Consider the following 22345-nt stretch of genomic DNA (forward strand, 5'->3'; position numbering starts at 1 on the left):
TAATGACCATTAAAATTGCTACACCACGAAGATGACGTGCTACCGACGCGAAATTTAACCGACAGGAAGAAGATGCTGTGATATGCAAATCATTAGCTTTTCAGAGCATTCACACAAGGTTGGCGCCGGTGGCGACACCTACAACGTGCTGACATGAGGAAAGTTTCCAACCGAATTCTCTCATACACAAACAGCAGCTGACCGGCGTTGCCTGGTGAAACGTTGTTGTGATGGGTCGTGTAAGGAGGAGAAATGCGTACCATCACGTTTCCGACTTTGATAAAGGTCGGATTGTAGCCTATCTCGATTGCGGTTTATCGTATCGCGACATTGCTGCTCGCGTTGGTCGAGATCCAATGTCTGTTAGCAGAATATGGAATCGGTGGGTTCAGGAAGCTAATACGGAACGCCGTGCTGGATCCCATCGGTCTCGTATCACTAGCAGTCGAGATGACAGGCATCTTATCCGCATGGCTGTAACGGATCGTGCAGCCACGTCTCGATCCCTGAGTCAACAGATGGGGACGTTTGCAAGACAACAATCATGTGCACGGACAGTTCGACGACGTTTGCAGCAGCATGGACTATCAGCTCGGAGACCATGGCTGCGGTTACCCTTGACGCTGCATCACAGACAGGAGCGCCTGCGATGGTTTACTCAACGACGAACCTGGGTGCACGAATGGCAAAACGTCATTTTTTCGGATAAATCCAGGTTCTGTTTACAGCATCATGATGGTCGCATCCGTGTTTGGCGACATCGCGGTGAACGCACATTGGAAGCGTGTACTCGTCATCGCCATACTGGCGTATCATCCGGCGTGATGGTATGGGGTGCCATTGGTTACACGTCTCGATCACCTCTTGTTCGCATTGACGGCACTTTGAACAGTGGACGTTACACTTCAGATGTGTTACGACTCGTGGCTCTACCCTTCATTCGATCCCTGCGAAACCCTACATTTCAGCAGGATAATGCACGACCGCATGTTGCACGTCCTGTACGGGCCTTTCTGGATACAGAAAATATTCGACTGCTGCCCTGGCCAACACATTCTCCAGATTTCTCACCAATTGAAAACGTCTGGTCAATGGTGGCCGAGCAACTGGCTCGTCACAATACGCCAGTCACTACTCTTGATGAACTGTGGTATCGTGTTGAAGCTGCATGGGCAGCTGTATCTGTACACGCCATCCAAGCTCTGTTTGACTCAATGCCCAGGCGTATCAGGGCCGTTATTATCGCCAGAGGTGGTTCTTCCGGGAACTGATTTCTCAGGATCTATGCACCCAAATTGCGTGAAAATGTAATCACATGTCAGTTCTAGTATAATATATTTGTCCAATGAATACCCGTTTATCATCTGCATTTCTTCTTGGAGTAGCAATTTTAATGGCCGGTAGTGTATTACACTGATGAGAGTTGGTGTGGTGCATATAATTTCAGAAAGTTTGGATTGCAGGAACAAAAACGCCTTACGCAACAAAAAAGATATACGATTATAGCAGGGAAAGTGTTCAAGAGTGTAATGACTGAAAGGAAGAGTTCAAACTTCGTCTGGGTCTGCTTCAAATGGTTCAAATAGCTCTGAGCAATATGGGACTCAACATCTGAGGTCATCAGTCCCCTAGAACTTAGAACTACTAAAACCTAACTAACCTAAGGACATCACACACATCCATGCCCGAGGCAGGATTAGAACCTGCGACCGTAGTGGTCGCGCGGTTCCCAACTAAAGCGCCTAGAACCGCTCGGCCACACCGGCCGGCCGTCTGGGTCGGGAAAAAAGGATTATAATGTCCCACACTGGGAATGAAGATGGATTCGTGCAATGAAGGAAGGGTTCTATTATTGAATGGAAAGAAAGCAATAACGTAGAGCTTCCATCCAACGTCACGTCATGCGAGGAATTTACTAAAACTGGCTTACTGAAACAAGCACGACCGCACTTCGGATCACAAGAATACGTTTTGGAAAGTATGTTGCGCTCAGTGGAGAAGGAAAGTATACTTCTGTGGTAGCCCGTGGTGTACTGCAAATTCAACACCACTGAACTTATCTGGACCTTTATCAACAACAAGATAGCAAAGCAAAACAAGAATTGTAAGTCATATTTTACAGTTGTGCAAAGTGTTCCCCCAAGTGGCTGGAAGAACTGAGGGAGCATTACTATTTTTTATTGATTTCTAGAATAACATCACACGAATACAATATAACGCAACCAACAAATGTGATTCAATAAGCCACGTGCACAAGGTTGAAAACACATAGGCACAAAGAGCCCACTATCCTGACATTTCAATGGAACCGTTGCTGATCTAAGTAGTGGGCTGCAGTAGCAGCAGCGAGACCTCAGACAATCACAAAAGCGATTAAGGTACGTTTTATTAAGTTCATCACGCTTTCCTGAAAAAATTATTAGAGATAAGGGATTTTTCATTCAGCGTTAAAATGTACAGTACCCCTTTCAGTGTTCAATTACTGAGAGCTACTTGTATAACGAGGATTGGAATTCTCACCTGAACGGGGAAATGCTATATGAGAATGCTAGAATGAAGTTGCCGTTCTTCTATGGTGAAGTAGGCATTCATCGCGCATTACAGCAATGGCAGCGCGCTGGTGTGTCACCCATGCACCACCACATCCTTCACGTACAATGCAGCTGCTAACGCAATTGCTTTACAAACTCTTAACTGACAAACACGGGGAGAATTCTTTAGTAATGAGATACGACACAATCAACAAAAGTTCATGGACACCATCATTTTTTCAGCACTGGCAGTTACCCGATATTTTTTTGGTGGCGGTGAATCTGTGTGCTTCCATTGAGATGACTGGCGCTTTGTTTCTGGATTGAAAAATGGTATCCACGTCTGATACATTGTCACAACCTACGAAAAGAAAGTCCCATTCATGCTGTCGTTGCACATCAACAAAGGTCGGCAACATGCCACACGGGCAGCCATGTGGTCGTCCATCAGCATTCGTGGCACCCACCTGGATGACACTTTTCGCATTTTCAGGTCGTCATGCAGGATTGTATGCATAAAACCCACAGAAATGCCAACTCTGGAGGCGATCTGTTCAACAGTCATTCGGCGATCCCCCAAAACAATTCTCTGCACTTTCTCGATCATGTCGTCAGACCGGCTTGTGCGAGCCCGAGGTTGTTTCGGTTTGTTGTCACACAATGTTCTGCCTTCATTAAACTGTCGCACCCACAAACGCACTTTCGACACATCCATAACTCCATCACCACATGTCTCCTTCAACTGTCGATGAATTTCAATTGGTTTCACACCACGCAAATTCAGAAAACGAATGATTGCACGCTGTTCAAGTAAGGAAAACGTCGCCATTTAAGTATTTAAAACAGTTCTCATTCTCGCCGCTGGCGGTAAAATTCCATCTGCGGTACGGTGCTGCCATCTCTGGGACGTATTGACAATGAACGTGGCCTCATTTTAAAACAATGCGCATGTTTCTATCTCTTTCGAGTCCGGAGAAAAAAAAAATCGGAGGCCTTAGAACTTGAATGCACCTCGTACATAGCATACATATGTTGTTCATCTTCTGAATCAGACGCGCTGATGATTGGTTGTATACTCCAATACCGGTCTGGCAAATAAAATCTTTTCAAGTGCACTTCATGGCGTACGATAAGATGTTGTTGTTGAGCTTAAAATAAATAAATAAATAAAAAATGTTCAAATGTGTGTGAAATCCTATGGGACTTAACAGCTAGGATTATCAGTCCCTAAGCTTACACACTACAAAACCTAAATTATCCTAAGGACAAACACACACACCCATACCCGAGGGAGGACTCGAACCTCCGCCGGGACCAGCCGCACAGTCCATGACTGCAGCGCCTCACACCGCCCCGCTAATACTGCGCGGCTGTTGTGGTCTTCAGTCCAGAGACTGGTTTGATGCAGCTCTCCATGCTACTCTATCCGGTGCAAGCTGCTGTATCTCCCAGTAACTACTGCAACCTACATCCTTCTGAATCTCCTTAGTGTATTCATCTCGTGGTCTCCCTCTACGATTTTTACCCTCCGCGCTGCCCTCTAATACTAAATTGGTGACACCTTGACACCTCAGAATATGTGCTACCAACCGATACCTTCTTCTAGTCAAGTTGTGCCACAAACTTCTCTTCTCTCCAATTCCATCCAGTACCTCCTCATTAGCTATGTGATCTGCCCATCTAATCTCCAGCATTCTTCTGTAGCACCACATTTAGAATGCTTCTATTGTCTTCTTGTCTAAACCACTTATCGTCCACGTTTCACTTCCATACATGGCTACATTCCATACAAATACTTTCAGAAAATACTTCCTCACACTTAAATCTATAATCGATGTTAACAAATTTCTCTTCTTCAGGAACGCTTTCCTTGCCATTGCCAGTTTACATTTTATATCCTCTCTACTTCGACAATCATCAGTTATTTTGCTCCCCAAATAGCAAAACTCATCTCCTACTTTAAGTGTCTCATTTCCTAATCTAATACCTTCAGCATCACCCGATTTAATTCGACTGCGTTCTATTATCCTCGTTTTGCTTTTGTTGGTGTTCATCTTATATCGTACTTTCAAGACGCTGTCCATTCCGTTCAGCAGCTCTTCCAGGTCCTTTGCTGTCTCTGACAGAATTACAATGTCATCGGCGAACCTCAAAGTGTTTATTTCTTCTCCCTGGATTTTAATACCTACTCCGAATTTTTCTTTTGCTTCCTTTACTGCTTGCTCAATATACAGATTGAATAACCACTTCTTCCCTTTCATGCCCCTCGACTCTTATAACTGCCATCTTGTTACTGTACAAATAGTAAATAGCCTTTCGCTCCCTGTATTTTACCCCTGCCACCTTCAGAATTTGAAAGAGTGTATTCCAGTCAACATTGTCATTAAGATATTCTGTATAAAGTAATACATCTAAAAAAATATGAGTACACATTGTTGAACAGGAGCCTCGACCTCCATTAATATTATAGGCAACGCATGGCCTTAAACCGGCCCTGCACCGACCGGTCTTAACACAAGTACACGTGGTATGCTGGCACAGAATCAAGTGATCACGACAGAGGTTAGCTACGGTTTTCTGCAGACTCACCGGAGTGTAGTCGATGGCACTGTAGATGAGGAAGTTGGCCGCGAAGGTCACGGCCGAGGCCAGCGCCACGCCACTGGGTAGAGGCATCGCGGTCACAACTGCTGGACAACCTCTGGAGGCTGGAAGCGCTGGCTGCTGCTCGACTGAGGCGCTGGACGATCCAGACGGTCGTCACACTCTTTGAAATGTCCAACAACGAACGACGTATTCACGGCCCGAACTCTGAAGTATGGCCTGTTAGTGGTCCTATATCTTAAAGTGTGTATTTTACCACACTATTTTATAGCGTCTCGTAGTGGCGACTTTCATGATGGGGCGTACATGTAACAGCAAACTTCAAACGTAATCCAAAACCACGGCAAATTCTGACTGTCTGTTGTGACAGTACCAGTGACTACATGAGATTAGCCACTCGTTCTGAGTACTATCTACAGATGTGCCGAGAATTTAGCGACTGTACAGTTTCTCGTATCCTTTTTATACCAAGCACCTACTAATATGCCAATACGGTCTGGACCACACCGTCAACGGAATCAAAATTTGTGTTTGTTGTATTGCAGCTTTTATTCACTCATTTATCTTTACACAAAATTATATGTATTACCCGGAGTGTTACAGACTGTTTTTTAATAACAAAATACAGCCAAAAAGCATTTGTTCCTGTTGTCTCAGATTGTGTTATGACTTGACGCTGATGCAACGTAAGCACTGGTAACATTACATTTCTTGAGGTATTATCATAAAGTTCGGTATACAGCTTACCTTCAATTTCACTATCCTATAAAGCTATCTATGAAGCCAGCTTTGTCTCATGTGTAATCAGAAAAGACTAGAACCTGCGTACCGTTTGTAAATTTTGACGCAGGAACACAGTCTGACGAAAAGGTAAATATACTAGCTGCTTTCCGCATTCGTCGGGTCAGTTAGTTACTTACTGATATAACGATCTCCACAGAGCACAGTTGTATACTCATGTCGAACAGAAATGTTTCCTACCTGTTAGGCAATGTTGAAGTAAAACCGTCTATGGTTTGGGATTGTTCGTGAGATTTACAGAAGTTACGGTGCTGAAACTTCCGCGTTTACTTTCACTCAAGCCGCCAAAGTGGCGTCAAATGCAAACATATCAGTACACATTATTGCAATTGACGACATGGCTGTTGGGAAAAGGTGAAGTACTCAAATGAGCTTCCTGGTTCACCCTCTGCAACAAGAGGAAACTATCGTGGACTTTGCTTCAGGTTCTGCCGTTACTACACTAAAAATAAGCGTCCGCAATTTTGTGAGAACTGTTAATTGTTACTTTCATTTCCGATTATGAAGCGCAGTCAACAGTAATGTAGGGCGAGGACTTCCTAGCGGTTTGTGGACGATAGTACCGCGAATCGAACCTGGTAATCGCACAGTGAAGTGATTGTGAAGAAACAGTCCTCGCAGGCTGCAGTTTGGATTGCGAGCAACTGTTCGTGTGGTGCTAATAACCTGTTGTCGTGGGCACGTGCAGTTTATTGTTTGGGAGTGAATCTCACTGAGGAAACACCGCCAGTGATATGCAGCTCGAGCGCGATTAGGAACACCTGCAGCGCGGTCGTCCCCACAACGTGTGTGTCAGAGCGCAGTTGAGCCCGCTTACTCTGCCGGCTGCGTTCAGCACTGCCGACGGCGCGTGTGCAACTGCGGCGAAAGCTCTGGCGCCAGTGCAGGTGTCGAGCGGCTTGTGGGAGTAGGGGGAGGGGGGGGAGGCGCCCTGCCGCCCCCCCGCGCTTCTGATGGGCCGGCTTGCGGCCACTCTCCACGTTCTGAGCCCCCCAAGCGCAACCTGTCAGTCGGCACGGGCTAGGCACGCGCCGCTGGGTCGCCTAACTTGGGGGTCTTAACGAGATGGGAGACGGACGTCTTGCGTCAGCACGGACGGGTTCGCATTTCTCGGATGCTTGGCCATGCTCACGGACGGCGGCGCGAGGTAGAGCCTGTTCTAGGCCGCGGTCACAGTGGCTCCAACATCGGCGGATTCCGCCGACGACCGACATCGCCAGAAGACGACCGATCTTTTCAAGTCAGTACGCCACCACACGCGCTGCCACACTGTAGCTAATCACATCCCCTGAACATTCCCACGGACGACAATCAATGAAATTCAAATCAGTTAGTTTTCTTCTGCAAAATCGACCGACGTTGTAACACGATAAATGGACTGCCAGAAAGTGACCGTTTAGGCCAATAAAGAGGCGTTTGTGACTTACTGAGGATGAAAATATCATAGTCGACATACCGGGCGGAATAAACGGAATGAAATCGCCGACTTATTGGAAACAATTTTATCGGAAATATTGAGCGTAAATTATATCCTAAAAAATCAGTTTGTTTGCGTGAGAAGGATGGCGTATCTTACGCTTATATACTACAGGCCATTAAAATTGCTACACCAAGAAGATGACGTGCTACCGACGCGAAATTTAACCGACAGGAAGAAGATGCTGTGATATGCAAATGATTAACCTTTCAGAGCATTCACACAAGGTTGGCGACGGTGGCGACACCTACAACGTGCTGACATGAGGAAAGTTTCCAACCGATTTCTCATACACAAACAGCAGTTGACGGGCTTTGCCTGGTGAAACGTTGTTGTGACGCCTCGTGTAATGAGGAGAAATGCGTACCATCACGTTTCCGACTTTGATAAAGGTCGGATTGTAGCCTATCGCGATTGCGGTTTATCGTACCGCGACATTGCTGCTCGCGTTGGTCGAGATCCAATGACCGTTAGCAGAATATGGAATCGGTGGGTTCAGGAGGGTAATACGTAATGCCGTGCTGCATCCCAACGGCCTCATATCACTAGCAGTCGAGATGACAGGCATCTTATCCGCATGGCTGTAACGGATCGTGTAGCCACGTCTCGATCCCTGAGTCAGCAGATGGGGACGTTTGCAAGACAACAACCATCTGCACGAACAGTTCGACGACGTTTGCAGCAGCATGGACTATCAGCTCGGAGACCATGGCTGCGGTTTCCCTTGACGCTGCATCACAGACAGGAGCGCCTGCGATGGTGTACTCAACGACGAACCTGGGTGCACGAATGGCAAAACGTCATTTTTTCAGATGAATCCACGTTCTGTTTACAGCATCATGATGGTCGCATCCGTGTTTGGCGATATCGCGGTGAACGCACATTGGAAGCGTGTATTCGTCATCGCCATACTGGCGTATCATCCGGCGTGATGGTATGGGGTGCCATTGGTTACACGTCTCGGTCACCTCTTGTTCGCATTGACGGCACTTTGAACAGTGGACGTTCCATTTCAGATGTGTTACGACCCGTGGCTCTAGCCTTCATTCGATCCCTGCGAAACCCTACATTTCAGCAGGATAATGCACGACCCCATGTTGCAGGTCCTGTACGGGCCTTTCTGGATACAGAAAATGTTCGACTGCTGCCCTGGCCATTACATTCTCCAGATCTCTCACCAACTGAAAACGTCTGGTTAATGGTGGCCGAGCAACTGGCTCGTCACAGTACGCCAGTCACTACTGTTGATGAACTGTGGTATCGTGTTGAAGCTGCATGGGCAGCTGTATCCGTACACGCCATCCAAGCTCTGTTTGACTCAGTGCCCAGGCGTATCAAGGCCGTTATTACGGCCAGAAGTGGTTGTTCTGGGTACTGATTTCTCAGGATCTATGCACCCAAATTGCATGAAAATGTAATCACATGTCAATTCTAGTATAATATATTTGTCCAATGAATACCCGTTTATCATCTGCATTTTTTCTTGGTGTCGGAATATTAATGGCGAGTAGTGAAGTTATCAGCATTGCAGTGCATCTTTTTTGGGGTATGATAGGTGGGCATTAGCTCTCTGCAAATTATTATTACTGGTACTGCTTACTAGCGTTTTCATACCAGTAGGCTCGTGATCCTGTTATATGAAGAAGTTTGCAAACTTGGCGTACGTGTTTCCATTTTTAGTGCTCAGAGTGTTTAGTGCTCAGAGGATCTTATTCTAAATTTTTGAGATTGTCTTTTACACGCTTACCTAATGACTGCCACTGAACGTTAATTGACGAATGTCTGCACATCTTCAAAGAAATACAGCAAAATGAATCTTCGTAATCTTGGTTTTTAAGTTCAACACGAATCATCCCGAGTATGTAAAGGAACATTCTTCTCTTCGTCTCATAAATTCGTAAAATTTGTCCGGCTATTCCGATTACTGAGGACAGATTGTATAGTACTCGTCACCTTCTTTATAACTTATTCACATGCATTCGGCGTCTTTTTAGTAGCAAAAACCGCAATGCAGCACTAGTCTCCAAGCAACGGAGCGTCATGATATGCATCCCACTCTAGGACGCTAAATCTAGCCTACTTCATACATGGAAGAGATTTTAACCCAACCTAAGCTAAGCTAACCTAGCCTCCTTGACACACCGAAAAACTGACGAAGGAGATCGGATGTACCATGACCTAGCTATCGGCCGAAGTTATCGGGCGACAGTCGTTGTCGGTGCCTCTGTGAACGCAGCCTTATTCGAGCAAATTTCTGGTCAAAATCGAGTAATCAAAGTGCGTGCGTCGTTGGTGCTTGCGTGTAAATCAACAGCCAGCCACGTCGCGAGGGCGTTCAAATGGCTCTAAGCACTATGGGACTTAACGTCTAGGGATTTTCTCTGCCTCGTGATGCCTGGGTGTTGTGTGCTGTCCTTAGGTTAGTTAGATTTAAGTAGTTCTAAGTTCTAGGGGACTGGTGACCATAGATGTTAAGTCCCATAGTGCTCAGAGCCATTTTTTGAACTTAACGTCTGAGGTCATCAGTCCCCTAGACTTAGAACTACTTAAACCTAACTAACCTAAGGACATCACACACATCCATGCCCGAGGCAGGATTCGAACCTGCGACCGTAGCAGCAGCGCGGTTCCGGGCTGTAGCGCGAGGGTGTCTGTGAGATCAATGATCTATAGATTGTCCCGAGTGCTTAGTTCTGAGTTTCCGAGTATGTTGCACACCGTGCATGCGCATTTGGTGGCGACTGCTAATATCGGAAGGTAACCTGCTCTGGCCGAGCTCATTCCCACCTGTTAGGCTGGTGTATACGTTCATGGACTTTTCCCATAAGTTTAATAAACACAACTTTCTTTCTTTTGCTTGTGCCGTTTTGCCCGCGGATACGCAGGCTCGGCATGGTTAATCGGATGTGGCAATGTTAGTTGAAGGGGTGGCCGGATGCCCTTCCTGCCGCCACCCCGTACCCCCCCCCCCCCCTCCCCCTCCCCCCCGGGAAGGAATTAGTGTACCCCAACTGTCTACAGCTAGTGTAATCCATGGAATAGTGCGAAACTGTTCAAATGTCTGCGAGCCGTGTAACCGAGGCGGGACGTTGGGACCACCGCGGTATTCACCTAGGGGGATGTGGAAAACCGCCTAAAAACCACATCCAGGCTGGCCGGCACACCGGCCCCCGTCGTTAATCCGCCGGGCGGATTCAATCCGGGGCCGGCGCGCCTACTAAAGTCCAGGAAGCAGCGCGTTAGCGCGCTCGGCTAACCTGGCGGGTAAGTTTAATAAACACAACAGATACACATAAAAGAGACTTCAGTCAACAATAATATATTCTCCTTCACTACTTACAACATCTTGCCACCCTCAGGATTACTTTTTGATTCACGCGACTGTAGAAATCACGTGGTTTTGAGGCGATCAACACATCGAGCCTTGTGGCTACGAAGGCTTTCCCGGCGTAATAATTGATAATATTCTTCTCGGGTATGCAGCCGGATCATAACGTCTTCATGACACAATATTTCCGCGGTCCAACTGGCCGCCATCTTCAGGTGAGGGTGCTGGTGCACGATCTCTCCGGCGAGATCGTGCACCAGCACCCTCACCTGAAGATGGCGGCCAGTTGGACCGCGGAAATATTGTGTCATGAAGACGTTATGATCCGGCTGCATACCCGAGAAGAATATTAACACATCGAGCCTTGTTTGGAGTGCATTTTCATCCGGCTAGGAAGTTCCGTGACGGTTGTTCGACAGAGACCGGATGAGGTGAAAATCTGAGGGCGCAACATCAGGTGATGAGGTGAGTGCTGAATGACTTCCTAACTCTAATTATGTACATTGTTTTTTGTCAGTCTAGCAGAATGCGGGTGGGCGTTATCGTGGAGTAGCATTTCACGAAGTTTTTCTGGTCGTTGTTCTATTGCGTCTGCTTGGCGCCTCAGTTCTTGACCGTAGATGTCAGCAGTGATGGTTACACCTAGGGGAAACAATTCGTAATACGCCACACTGTCACTGTTCCCACCAGATGCATAACATTATATTTTGTTGATGCGTGCAAGTCTTTGTAGGGAGAGCTGCTGCTACGTTTGGGCTCAACATTCCTTTCTTTTCGTTATGTTAGAATAAAGAAACCATTTCTCGTCACCAGTAACGACACAGGATAGGAATGGTCGGTGTTGTTCACGAGCCAATTGATCAGGAACAAGCAGGGATGCACATCTGGTCAACAGCCGATTTTTGTCATTTTTGGCTGAGAGCATACGGTATCCATACACTCGATTTTTAAACCTTCCACATTGCATGCAAATGTAGCACGATGGTGAAATGATTACAGTTTATCACATTTACCAGTTATCAAGTACACTAACGTGGATCGTTGTGGATTAATGCTTTTAAACGAGCTTCATCGTTGCCCGTAGTTCTTACTGAACGTGTAGAGCCACTGAAGACATCCATAAAACGAGGAAACCTTTCCTTGCCGTGCTCTGTCCAGTGGCATTATCGCCATATACGGCGCAAATGTTTCTCTCCGCTGCCGTCAATCCTCTATTGTAGTCGAAAACAACTAAGTGTTGGAAATGTTCCGATTTCTCCACTTGGTACTCCATTTTCTAGCGTCCACAGCCTATTCACTATCTCCAAACGACACAATTACAATAGACAATATGTAAGCGCAAACAGAAAGAGTAAACTCAAATAAAAATGATAATCGATATATAAACCCATAGCAACCGGAATACCAACATGCAAAACGAAAACGCTACGAAGTTACGCACCAGCCTAATAGGTATCGATTTTGTGCTTTCGTCTCTTAGTTTCTAACTGTGTTGTTTGCTTTGTTTTCATGATACAGCGAAAAGGTTGCATGACGTCCTGATCTTTTTCTTATACTGTTCTTCTGAAAGAGAGAGGAACTATCTTAAATCCAAAAGTTAGACGCCTACACTATACATTTACAGCGTGTTTGAGCTGTGCCTACCGATATCGTTTTATCCAAGCTGCAATTCTGTATCTGAACTTCAAAAACCACGCAACAGATTTTCATATTATCTCGCTCGCTACGCGCAAACTGTTAATCCTAAAGAAAAAAAATGAACAGGATCTTTTGTAGGAAATGTAACGTAATTAAATTTTGTATTAGGATACTTTTACGCTGGAGGCCACGGTTTTCGAGTAATTCAATAAAAACGTACAAGTCACCTTAAAACGCCCCTCTTCGCGCACTCTCATCCCTCGAACTGGATTTCTAAGTGTGTTTTTCGCGGCACTCTCTCCTGCCTCTGTAAAAAAATTTCTGCCTACACGAAACATTTCCTATATTCGACCTTTTTTGGTCTCTACTGATTGGCCTATTACGCCACATACATAGTCGGCTATTTCGCTAAAGTTATTAATTTAACATGTCCCTGAGAGTAATGAAAGGAAAACAAGTTTTGTAAACGTTACGCTAAAAGTATTTACGTTGACAGCTCAATCCAAACTTAACCGTTACAAGTACAGTAGTTTCGTAGTCAGAAGGCATGGCGAATACAACAGTGTAACTGTTTATTTTATGCTGTTAAGACTCACAAAATTGATAGGTAAAATAGACACAAACGTCAGTTTTATAATTTGTAAGTGCTCGCCTAGTGGTGTAGTAAGGCCAGTCAATGAAGACCAAGAAAGGTCGAATGTGAGAAATAATTCGTACTATTGCAAATTTTTGTAGAGTGGTAGGAGGGGGAGGCATGAACAACAGCCGCCCGGGTTGGCCGAGCGGTTCTAGGCGCTGCAATTGGAACCGCACGACCGCTGCGGTTGCAGGTTCGAATCGTGCCTCGGGCATGGATGTGTGTGTTGTCCTTAGGTTAGTTAGGTTTAACTAGTTCTCAGTTCTAGGGGATTGATGACCTGAGAAGTTAAGTCCCATAGTGCTCAGAGCCATTTGAACCCTGAACAACATACTACAAATCCTGACCGTTGACAGCTACGTGTGGGATTTGGAGCATGTTTGAAGGTTACTTTTGCACGTTTTTCTTGAATAACGCGAAAACTACGGCCTCTATCGGAAACGTATCCCAGTATAAAATTCAACTTCATTAAATTTCCTACAAAAAGGCCATGTTCATTTTTTATGTAAGACTAACATTTTGCTTCAAGCGAGTAAGAGAATATGAAAATCTCGCATGTGGCTTTTGAAGCCCGGACACAGAACTGCGGATTGCATAAAACGGCAGCGGTAGGGGGCAGCTGAATCACTCTGTATAATAACGTAAACAGATAAACACGTTTTAATGAAAATTATTTCAACAGTGAAAAGGTCAGAATTATTTGACGAGAAAAATAATATTTGATGCTTTTCGGCAGTTATCAGCAAAAAAAGTACAAAGGATAAAGTGAAGAGGCGTTATTTACTCCGTTTTGGATATTGTTTGATGGGTTTGCAAGTATTCATAGAGCACTTGCCCGCTAAAGGCAAAGGTCCCGAGTTCGAGTCTCCGTCCGGCACACAGTTTTAATCTGCCAGGAATTTTCACACACTCCGCTGCAGAGCGAAAATTTCATTCTAGTATATATTTTCTCGGTAAAGTAAATGTATACGTTTTGAAATATGTATATCATATTATTTCTATTCTTTCACTTCTCAGTAATGTAAGAAATGTACGATGCGATTTTTGATAAGAACATCCTCTATGAATTTTCCTTCGGTCGTTAATAAATTATTATTGTTGTTTGTTCCTTCAGTTTGTTACTATAATTCGATTTTTTCGTAAAACATTTAGTCCCTCATAACCTCACTTTCACCGTTCAGGTGCCAAACTGCACAAGAGACAGTCCCCACAATATACGCAGTTTTGGCGCTAATGTGTAAACAAAAATGACCATTCGAGGGTCGAATCGACGAGACTCAGTACAGGAAAAAGAATGCCAGGGGCGCTGCAGTACATCCGCTTCTCTCGAGTAGTCAGTTGAGTGGTGAAAGTCGATCGTGTAAAAGGGCTTAAGGGGACACGCTTGACTGCACGATTTAGGGCGAGCGCCGGGCTGAGTGGCCGAGCGGTTCTAGGTGCTTCAGTCTGGAACCGCGCGACCGCTACGGTCGCAGGCTCGAATCCTGCCACGGGCATGGATGTGTGTGATGTCCTTAGGTTGGTTAGGTTTAAGTAGTTCTAAGTTCTAGGGGACTGATGACCGCAGATGTTAAGTCCCATAGTGCTCAGAGCCATTTGAACCATTTTTTTTAGGGCGATCCACACACTTTCACGTTCTATAATGTCCGTGTAAACCCAGTCTTATGAAGCAGGCATGTTGTTGTTGTTGTGGTCTTCAGTCCTGAGACTGGTTTGATGCAGCTCTCCATGCTACTCGATCCTGCGCAAGCTTCTTCATCTCCCAGTACCTACTGCAACCTACATCCTTCTGAATCTGCTTGGTGTACTCATCTCTTGGTCTCCCTCTACGATTTTTACCCTCCACGCTGCCCTCCAATACTAAATTGGTGATCCCTTGATGCCTCAGAACATGTTCTACCAACCGATCCCTTCTTCTAGTCAAGTTGTGCCACAAACTTCTCCCTAATCCTATTCAACACCTCCTCATTGGTTATGTGATCTGCCCATCTAATCTTCAGCATTCTTCTGTAGCACCACATTTCGAAAGCTTCTATTCTCTTCTTGTCTAAACTATTTATCGTCCATGTTCACTTCCATACATGGCTACACTCCATACAAATACTTTCAGAAACGACTTCCTGACACTTAAATCTATACTAGATGTTAACAAATTTCTCTTCTTCAGAAACGCTTTCCTTCCTATTGCCAGTCTACATTTTATATCCTCTCTACTTCGACCATCTTCAGTTATTTTGCTCCCCAAATAGAAAAACTCCTTCACTACTTTAAGTGTCTCATTTAATAATCTAATACCCTCAACATCACCCGACTTAATTCGACTACATTCCATTATCCTCGTTTTGCTTTTGTTGATCTTCATCTTATATCCTCCCTTCAAGACACTATCGATTCCGTTCAACTACTCTTCCAAGTCCTTTGCTGTCTCTGACAGAATTACAATGTCATCGGCGAACCTCAAAGTTTTTATTTCTTCTCCATGGATTTTAATACCTGCTCCGAATTTTTCTTTTGTTTCCTTCACTGCATGCTCAATATACAGATTGAATAACATCGGGGAGAGGCTACAACCCTGTCTCACTCCCTTCCCAACCACTGCTTCCCTTTCATGCCCCTCAACTCTTATAACTGCCATTTGGTTTCTATACAAATTGTAAATAGCCTTTCGCTCCCTTTATTTTACCCCTGCCACCTTCAGAATTTGAAAGAGAGTATTCCAGTCAACATTGTCAAAAGCTTTCTCTAAGTCCAAAAATGCTAGAAACGTAGGTTTGCCTTTCCTTAATCTAGGTTTTAAGATAAGCCGTAGGGTCAGTATTGCCTCACGTGTTCCAGTATTTCTACGGAATCCAAACTGATCTTCGCCGAGGTCGGCTTCTACTAGTTTTTCCATTCGTCTGTAAAGAATTCGCGTTAGTATTTTGCAGCTGTGACTTATTAAACTGATAGTTCGGTAATTCCCACACCTGTCAACACCTGCCTTCTTTGGGATTGGAATTATTATATTCTTCTTGAAGTCTGAGGGTATTTCGCCTGTCTCATACATCTTGCTCACCAGATGGTAGAGTTTTGTCAGGACTGGCTCTATCAAGGCTGTCAGTAGTTCTAATGGAATGTTGTCTACTCCCGGGGCCTTGTTTCGACTCAGGTCTTTAAGTCTCTGTCGAACTCTTCACGCAGTATCATATCTCCCATTTCATCTTCATCTACATCCTCTTCCATTTCCATAATATTGTCCTCAAGTACATCGCCCTTGTATAGACCCTCTATATACTCCTTCCACCTTTCTGCTTTCCCTTCTTTGCTTAGAACTGGGTTTCCATCTGAGCTCTTGATATTCATACAAGTGGTTCTCTTTCCTCCAAAGGTCTCTTTAATTTTCCTGTAGGCAGTATCTATCTTACCCCTAGTGAGGTAAGCCTCTACATCCTTACATTTATCCTCTAGCCATCCTTGCTTAGCCATTTTGCACTTCCTGTCGATCTCATTTTTGAGACGTTTGTATTCCTTTTTGCCTGCTTCATTTACTGCAGTTTTATATTTTCTCCTTTCATCAATTAAATTCAATATTTCTTCTGTTACCCAAGGATTTTTCTACTAGCCCTCGTCTTTTTACCAACTTGGTCCTCTGCTGCCTTCACTACTTCATCCCTCAAAGCTACCCATTCTTCTTCTAATGTATTTCTTTCCCCCATTCCTGCCATTTGTTCCCTTATGCTCTCCCTGAAACTCTGTACAACCTCTGGTTTAGTCAGTTTATCCAGGTCCCATTTCCTTAAATTCCCACCTTTCTGCAGTTTCTTCAGTTTTAATCTACACTTCATAACCAATAGATTGTGGTCAGAGTCCACATCTGCCCCTGGCAGGCATGGCATATGCGCAGTTAAACTGGCGGTCAGACGCGCCACGCACCTCCACACCAGTCCAGATTGCCTTACAAGGGCACGGCATCGCGTTGCGTGTGGCTGTCTCGCGCTGGCCACGCTGCGCTCTCTGGCAGAGTCTCGTCCCTACCCCACAGTACGTGATACGGTCGTGGCGGATTCACGTTGCTGGACGAAAAAGAAATTTGGAAATTTGCGGTAAGGTCTTATGGGACCAAACTGCTCAGGTCATAATCGGTCCCTAAGCTTACGCACTACTTAATCGAGCTTAACCTAACTTAGGCTAAGGACAACACACACTCCCATGCCCGAGGGAGGACTTGAACCTCCGACGGAGGGAGCCGCGCAGACCGTGACAAGGCGCCCTTGACCGCGCGGCTATCAGGCGCGGCTGCTGGACAAATAACTTCCTCACGGACAGAGTGTAAAAACATACACTACTGGCCATTAAAGTTGCTACACCAAGAAGAAATGCAGATGATAAACGGGTATTCAATGGACAAATATATCATACTAGAACTGAAATGTGATTACATTTTCACGCAATTTGGGTGCATAGATCCTGGGAAATCAGTACCCACAACAACCCCTTCTGGCCGTAATAACGGCCTTGATACACCTGGGCATTCAGTCAAACAGAGCTTGGATGGTGTGTACAGGTACATCTGCCCATGCAGCTTCAACACGATACCACAGTTCATCAAGAGTAGTGACTGGCGTATTGTGACGAGCCAGTTGCTCGGCCACCATTGATCAGATGTTTTCAGTTGGTGAGAGATCTAGAGAATGTATTGGCCAGGGCAGTAGTCGAACATTTTCTGTATCTAGAAAGGCCCGTACAGGACCTGCAACATGCGGTCGTGCATTATCCTGCTGAAATGTAGCGTTTCGCAGGGATCGAATAAAGGGTAGAGCCACGGGTCGTAACACTTCTGAAATTTAACGTCCACTGTTCAAAGTGCCGTCAATGCGAGCAAGAGGTGACCGAGACGTGTAACCGATGGCTCCCCATACCATCACGCCGGGTGATACGCCAGTATGGCGATGACGAATACACGCTTCCAATGTGCGTTCACCGCGATGTCGCCAAACACGGATGCGACCATCATGATGCTGTAAACAGAACCTGGATTTATCCGAAAAAATGACGTTCCTCCATTCGTGCACCCAGGTTCTTCGTTGAGTACACCATCCAGGCGCTCCTGTGAGTGATGCAGCGTCAAGTATAACCGCAGCCATGGTCTCCGAGCTGATAGTCCATGCTGCTGCATACGTCGTCGAACTGTTAGTGCAGATGATTGTTGTCTTGCAAACGTCCCCATCTGTTGACTCAGGGATCGAGACGTGGCTGCACGATCCGTTTTCGCCATGAGGATAAGATGCCTGTCATCTCTACTGCTAGTGATACGAGGCGTTGGGATCCAGCACGGCGTTCCGTATTACCCTCCTGGACCCACCGATTCCATATTCTGCTAACAGTCATTGGATCTCGACCAACGCGAGCAGAAATGTCGCGATACTATAAACCGCAATGGCGGTAGGCTACAAACCGACCTTTATCAAAGTCGGAAACGTTATGGCATTTCTCCTCCTTACACGAGGCATCACCACAACGTTTCACCAGGCAACGCCGGTCAACTGCTGTTTGTGTATGAGAAATCGGTTGGAAATTTTCCTCATGTCAGCACGTTGTAGGTATCGCCACCGGCGCCAATCTTGTGTGAATGCTCTGAAAAGCTAATGATTTGCATATCGCAGCATCTTCTTCCTGTTGGTTAAATTTCGCGTATGTAGCACGTCATCTTCGGGGTGTAGCAATTTTAATGGCCAGTAGTGTACTAGTTTTCTACCCGCGGCTTATCCCGCGTGCGCGTATGTCATGTATGTTGCCCACATATAATTGTATGTGATTCTCTGCTGTTTTACACCACACCACTCCCGACAGAATATTACATTCTTCTGTGATATTGTGCCGTTCTCATTCTTTCGACCTCGTTGAGACACTGAACAGTGAAAATAAGAGGCAAATTGCACTATATACTTTTAACGCAATTTGCCGTTCATACTTTTAACATATTCCAAGTCCACTAAGCACGGGAAAGAAGTACCACCAGATCATTTTAGAACTTTTATCACCCCTTTCGCATCCCCATCCCCATTCCCATCCCTAGGGGTAATAGGTGTACGTTACTGCACAGTATCTTTGTACAAAAAATGAGTCATGTATGTGAGAATACCATATTTGGTTGATGTTGCTCCAAGTGTCCCTGAGTTTTGACTTTACGTCACCCTATTTTATGCCCCACCGTCACCGACAGGGGTATTAGTTGGGCTTTACACTCACAGCAGTTTTTTGCCAGATTGCAAATGATATGTGTGTCCAGTTCCGTAGAAATTGCTTCAGGCATACCGTCTCCCTCTTCCCATCGCCTCTCCCTTTCACACACACTCACACATCTAGGGAAGAAACATCATAAGGGTTAAATTATAATGAAATGAATACCACTACCTGCATACAGGCGTTGATAAAAGTCAACGGGGACAGTTGAAAATGTGTGCCCCGACTCAAAAACGGGATTTCCTGCTTACATGGCAGACGCTCTATCCATCTGAGTCACCGAGGACACAGAGGATGGTGCGAGTGCAGGGACTTATCTCTGGCACGCCTCCCATGAGACCCACATTCGCAACTTATTGTCCCGCACTATATTCATAGTGCGCCTGCCCATTACACTCATTACTCGCGGCTTTACTGCCGATTCCCGTAAGAGTTCGGGCACTGTTTGTGCTTCCGTACAGAAGAAGATGGACCTTGCCGTTGGTGGGGAGGCTTGCGTGCCTCAGCGATACAGATAGCCGTACCGTAGGTACAGCCATAACAGAGGGGTATCCGTTGAGAGGCCAGACAAACGTGTGGTTCCTGAAGAGGGGCAGCAGCCTTTTCAGTAGTTGCAGGGGCAATAGTATGGATGATTGACTGATCTGGCCTTGTAACAATAACCAAAACGGCCTTGCTGTGCTGGTACTGCGAACGGCTGAAAGCAAGGGGAAACTACGGCCGTAATTTTTCCCGATGGCATGCAGCTTTACTGTATGGATAAATGATGATGGCGTCTTCTTTGGTAAAATACTCCGGAGGTAAAATAGTCCCCCATTCGGATCTCCGGGCAAGGACTACTCAAGAGGACGTCGTTATCAGGAAAAAGAAAACTGGCGTTCTACGGATCGGAGCGTGGAACGTCAGATCCCTTAACCTGGCAGGTAGATTAGAAAATTTAAAAAGGGAAATGGATAGGTTAAAGTTAGATATAGTGGGAATTAATGAAGTTCGGTGGCAGGAGGAACGAGACTTTTGGTCAGGTGAATACAGGGTTATAAACACAAAATCAAATAAGGGTAATGCAGGAGTAGGATTAATAATGAACAAAAAATAGGAGTGCGGGTTAGCTACTACAAACAGCGTAGTGAACGCATTCTTGTGGCCAAGATAGAGACGGAGCCCACGCCTACTACACTAGTACAAGTTTATATGTCAACTAGCTCTGCAGATGATGAAGAAATTGAAGAAATAAATGATGAGATAAAAGAAGTTATTCAGGTAGTGAAGGGAGACGAAAATTTAATAGTCATGGGTGACTAGAATTCGAGAGTAGGAAAACGGAGAGAAGGAAACATAGTAGGTGAATATGGATTGGGGCTAAGAAATGAAAGAGGAAGTTGCCTGGAAGAGTTTTGCACAGAGCATAACTTAATCATAGCTAACACTTGGTTCAAGAATCATGAAAGGTTGTACACATGGAAGAATCCTGGAGATACTAGAAGGTATCAGATAGATTATATAATGGTAAGACAGAGATTTAGGAACCAGGTTTTAAATTGTAAGACATTTCCAGGGGCAGATGTGGACTCTGACTACAATCTATTGGTTATGAACTGTAGATTAAAACTGAAGAAACTGCAGGAGATGGGACCTGGATAAACTGAAAGAACCAGAGGTTGTAAAGAGTTTCAGGGAGAGCATAAGGGAACAATTGACAGGAATTGGGGAAAGAAGTACAGTAGAAGAAGAATGGGTAGCTCTGAGGGATGAAGTAGTGAAGGCAGCAGAGGATCATGTTGGTAAAAAGACGAGGGCAAGTAGAACTCCTTGGGTAACAGAAGAAATATTGAATTTAATTGATGAAAGGAGAAAATATAAAACTGCAGTAAATGAAGCTTGCAAAAAGGAGTACAGACGTCTCAAAAATGAGATCGACAGGAAGTGCAAAATGGCTAAGCAAGGATGGCTAGAGGATAAATGTAAGGATGTAGAGGCTTACCTCACTAGGGGTAAGATAGATACTGCCTACAGGAAAATTAAAGAGACCTTTGGAGGAAAGAGAACCACTTGTATGAATATCAAGAGCTCAGATGGAAACCCAGTTCTAAGCAAAGAAGGGAAAGCAGAAAGGTGGAAGGAGTATATAGAGGGTCTATACAAGGGCGATGTACTTGAGGACAATATTATGGAAATGGAAGAGGATGTAGATGAAGATGAAATGGGAGATATGATACTGCGTGAAGAGTTCGACAGAGACTTAAAGACCTGAGTCGAAACAAGGCCCCGGGAGTAGACAACATTCCATTAGAACTACTGACAGCCTTGATAGAGCCAGTCCTGACAAAACTCTACCATCTGGTGAGCAAGATGTATGAGACAGGCGAAATACCCTCAGACTTCAAGAAGAATATAATAATTCCAATCCCAAAGAAGGCAGGTGTTGACAGGTGTGGGAATTACCGAACTATCAGTTTAATAAGTCACAGCTGCAAAATACTAACGCGAATTCTTTACAGACGAATGGAAAAACTGGTGGAAGCCGACCTCGGCGAAGATCAGTTTGGATTCCGTAGAAATATTGGAACACGTAAGGCAATACTGACCTTACGACTTATCTTAGAAGAAAGATTAAGGAAAGGCAAACCTACGTTTCTAGCATTTGTAGACTTAGAGAAAGCTTTTGACAATGTTGACTGGAATACTCTCTTTCAAATTCTGAAGGTGGCAGTGGTAAAATAAAGGGAGCGAAAGGCTATTTACAATTTGTATAGAAACCAAATGGCAGTTATAAGAGTTGAGGGGCATGAAAGGGAAGCAGTGGTTGGGAAGGGTGTGAGACAGGGTTGTAGCCTCTCCCCGATGTTATTCAATCTGTATATTGAGCAAGCAGTAAAGGAAACAAAAGAAAAATTCGGAGTAGGTATTAAAAATCCATGGAGAAGAAATAAAAACTTTGAGGTTCGCCGATGACATTGTAATTCTGTCAGACACAGCAAAGGACTTGGAAGAGTAGTTGAACGGAATGGATAGTGTCTTGAAGGGAGGATAAAAGATGAAGATCAACAAAAGCAAAACGAGGAAAATGGAATGTAGTCGAATTAAGTCGGGTGATGCTGAGGGTATTA

At 45.0% G+C, this 22345-nt stretch overlaps 1 protein-coding gene across 1 annotated transcript in view; it reads right to left on the reverse strand.

Annotated features, from left to right (window-relative positions):
- LOC126162810 (esterase FE4-like) overlaps positions 1–6783 on the reverse strand; it is a 312964-nt gene extending 306181 nt beyond the window's left edge. Inside the window, exon 1 of the mRNA XM_049919555.1 lies at positions 5121–6783. Coding sequence (XP_049775512.1) covers positions 5121–5207 — 87 coding nt within the window. The 5' untranslated portion in view covers positions 5208–6783. The remainder of the gene's footprint in view (positions 1–5120) is intronic.
- Positions 6784–22345: the final 15562 nt, after the last annotated feature.

Source organism: Schistocerca cancellata, chromosome 2, assembly GCF_023864275.1.
Source record: "Schistocerca cancellata isolate TAMUIC-IGC-003103 chromosome 2, iqSchCanc2.1, whole genome shotgun sequence".
In the NCBI taxonomy this organism is placed as follows: Eukaryota; Metazoa; Arthropoda; class Insecta; order Orthoptera; family Acrididae; genus Schistocerca; species Schistocerca cancellata.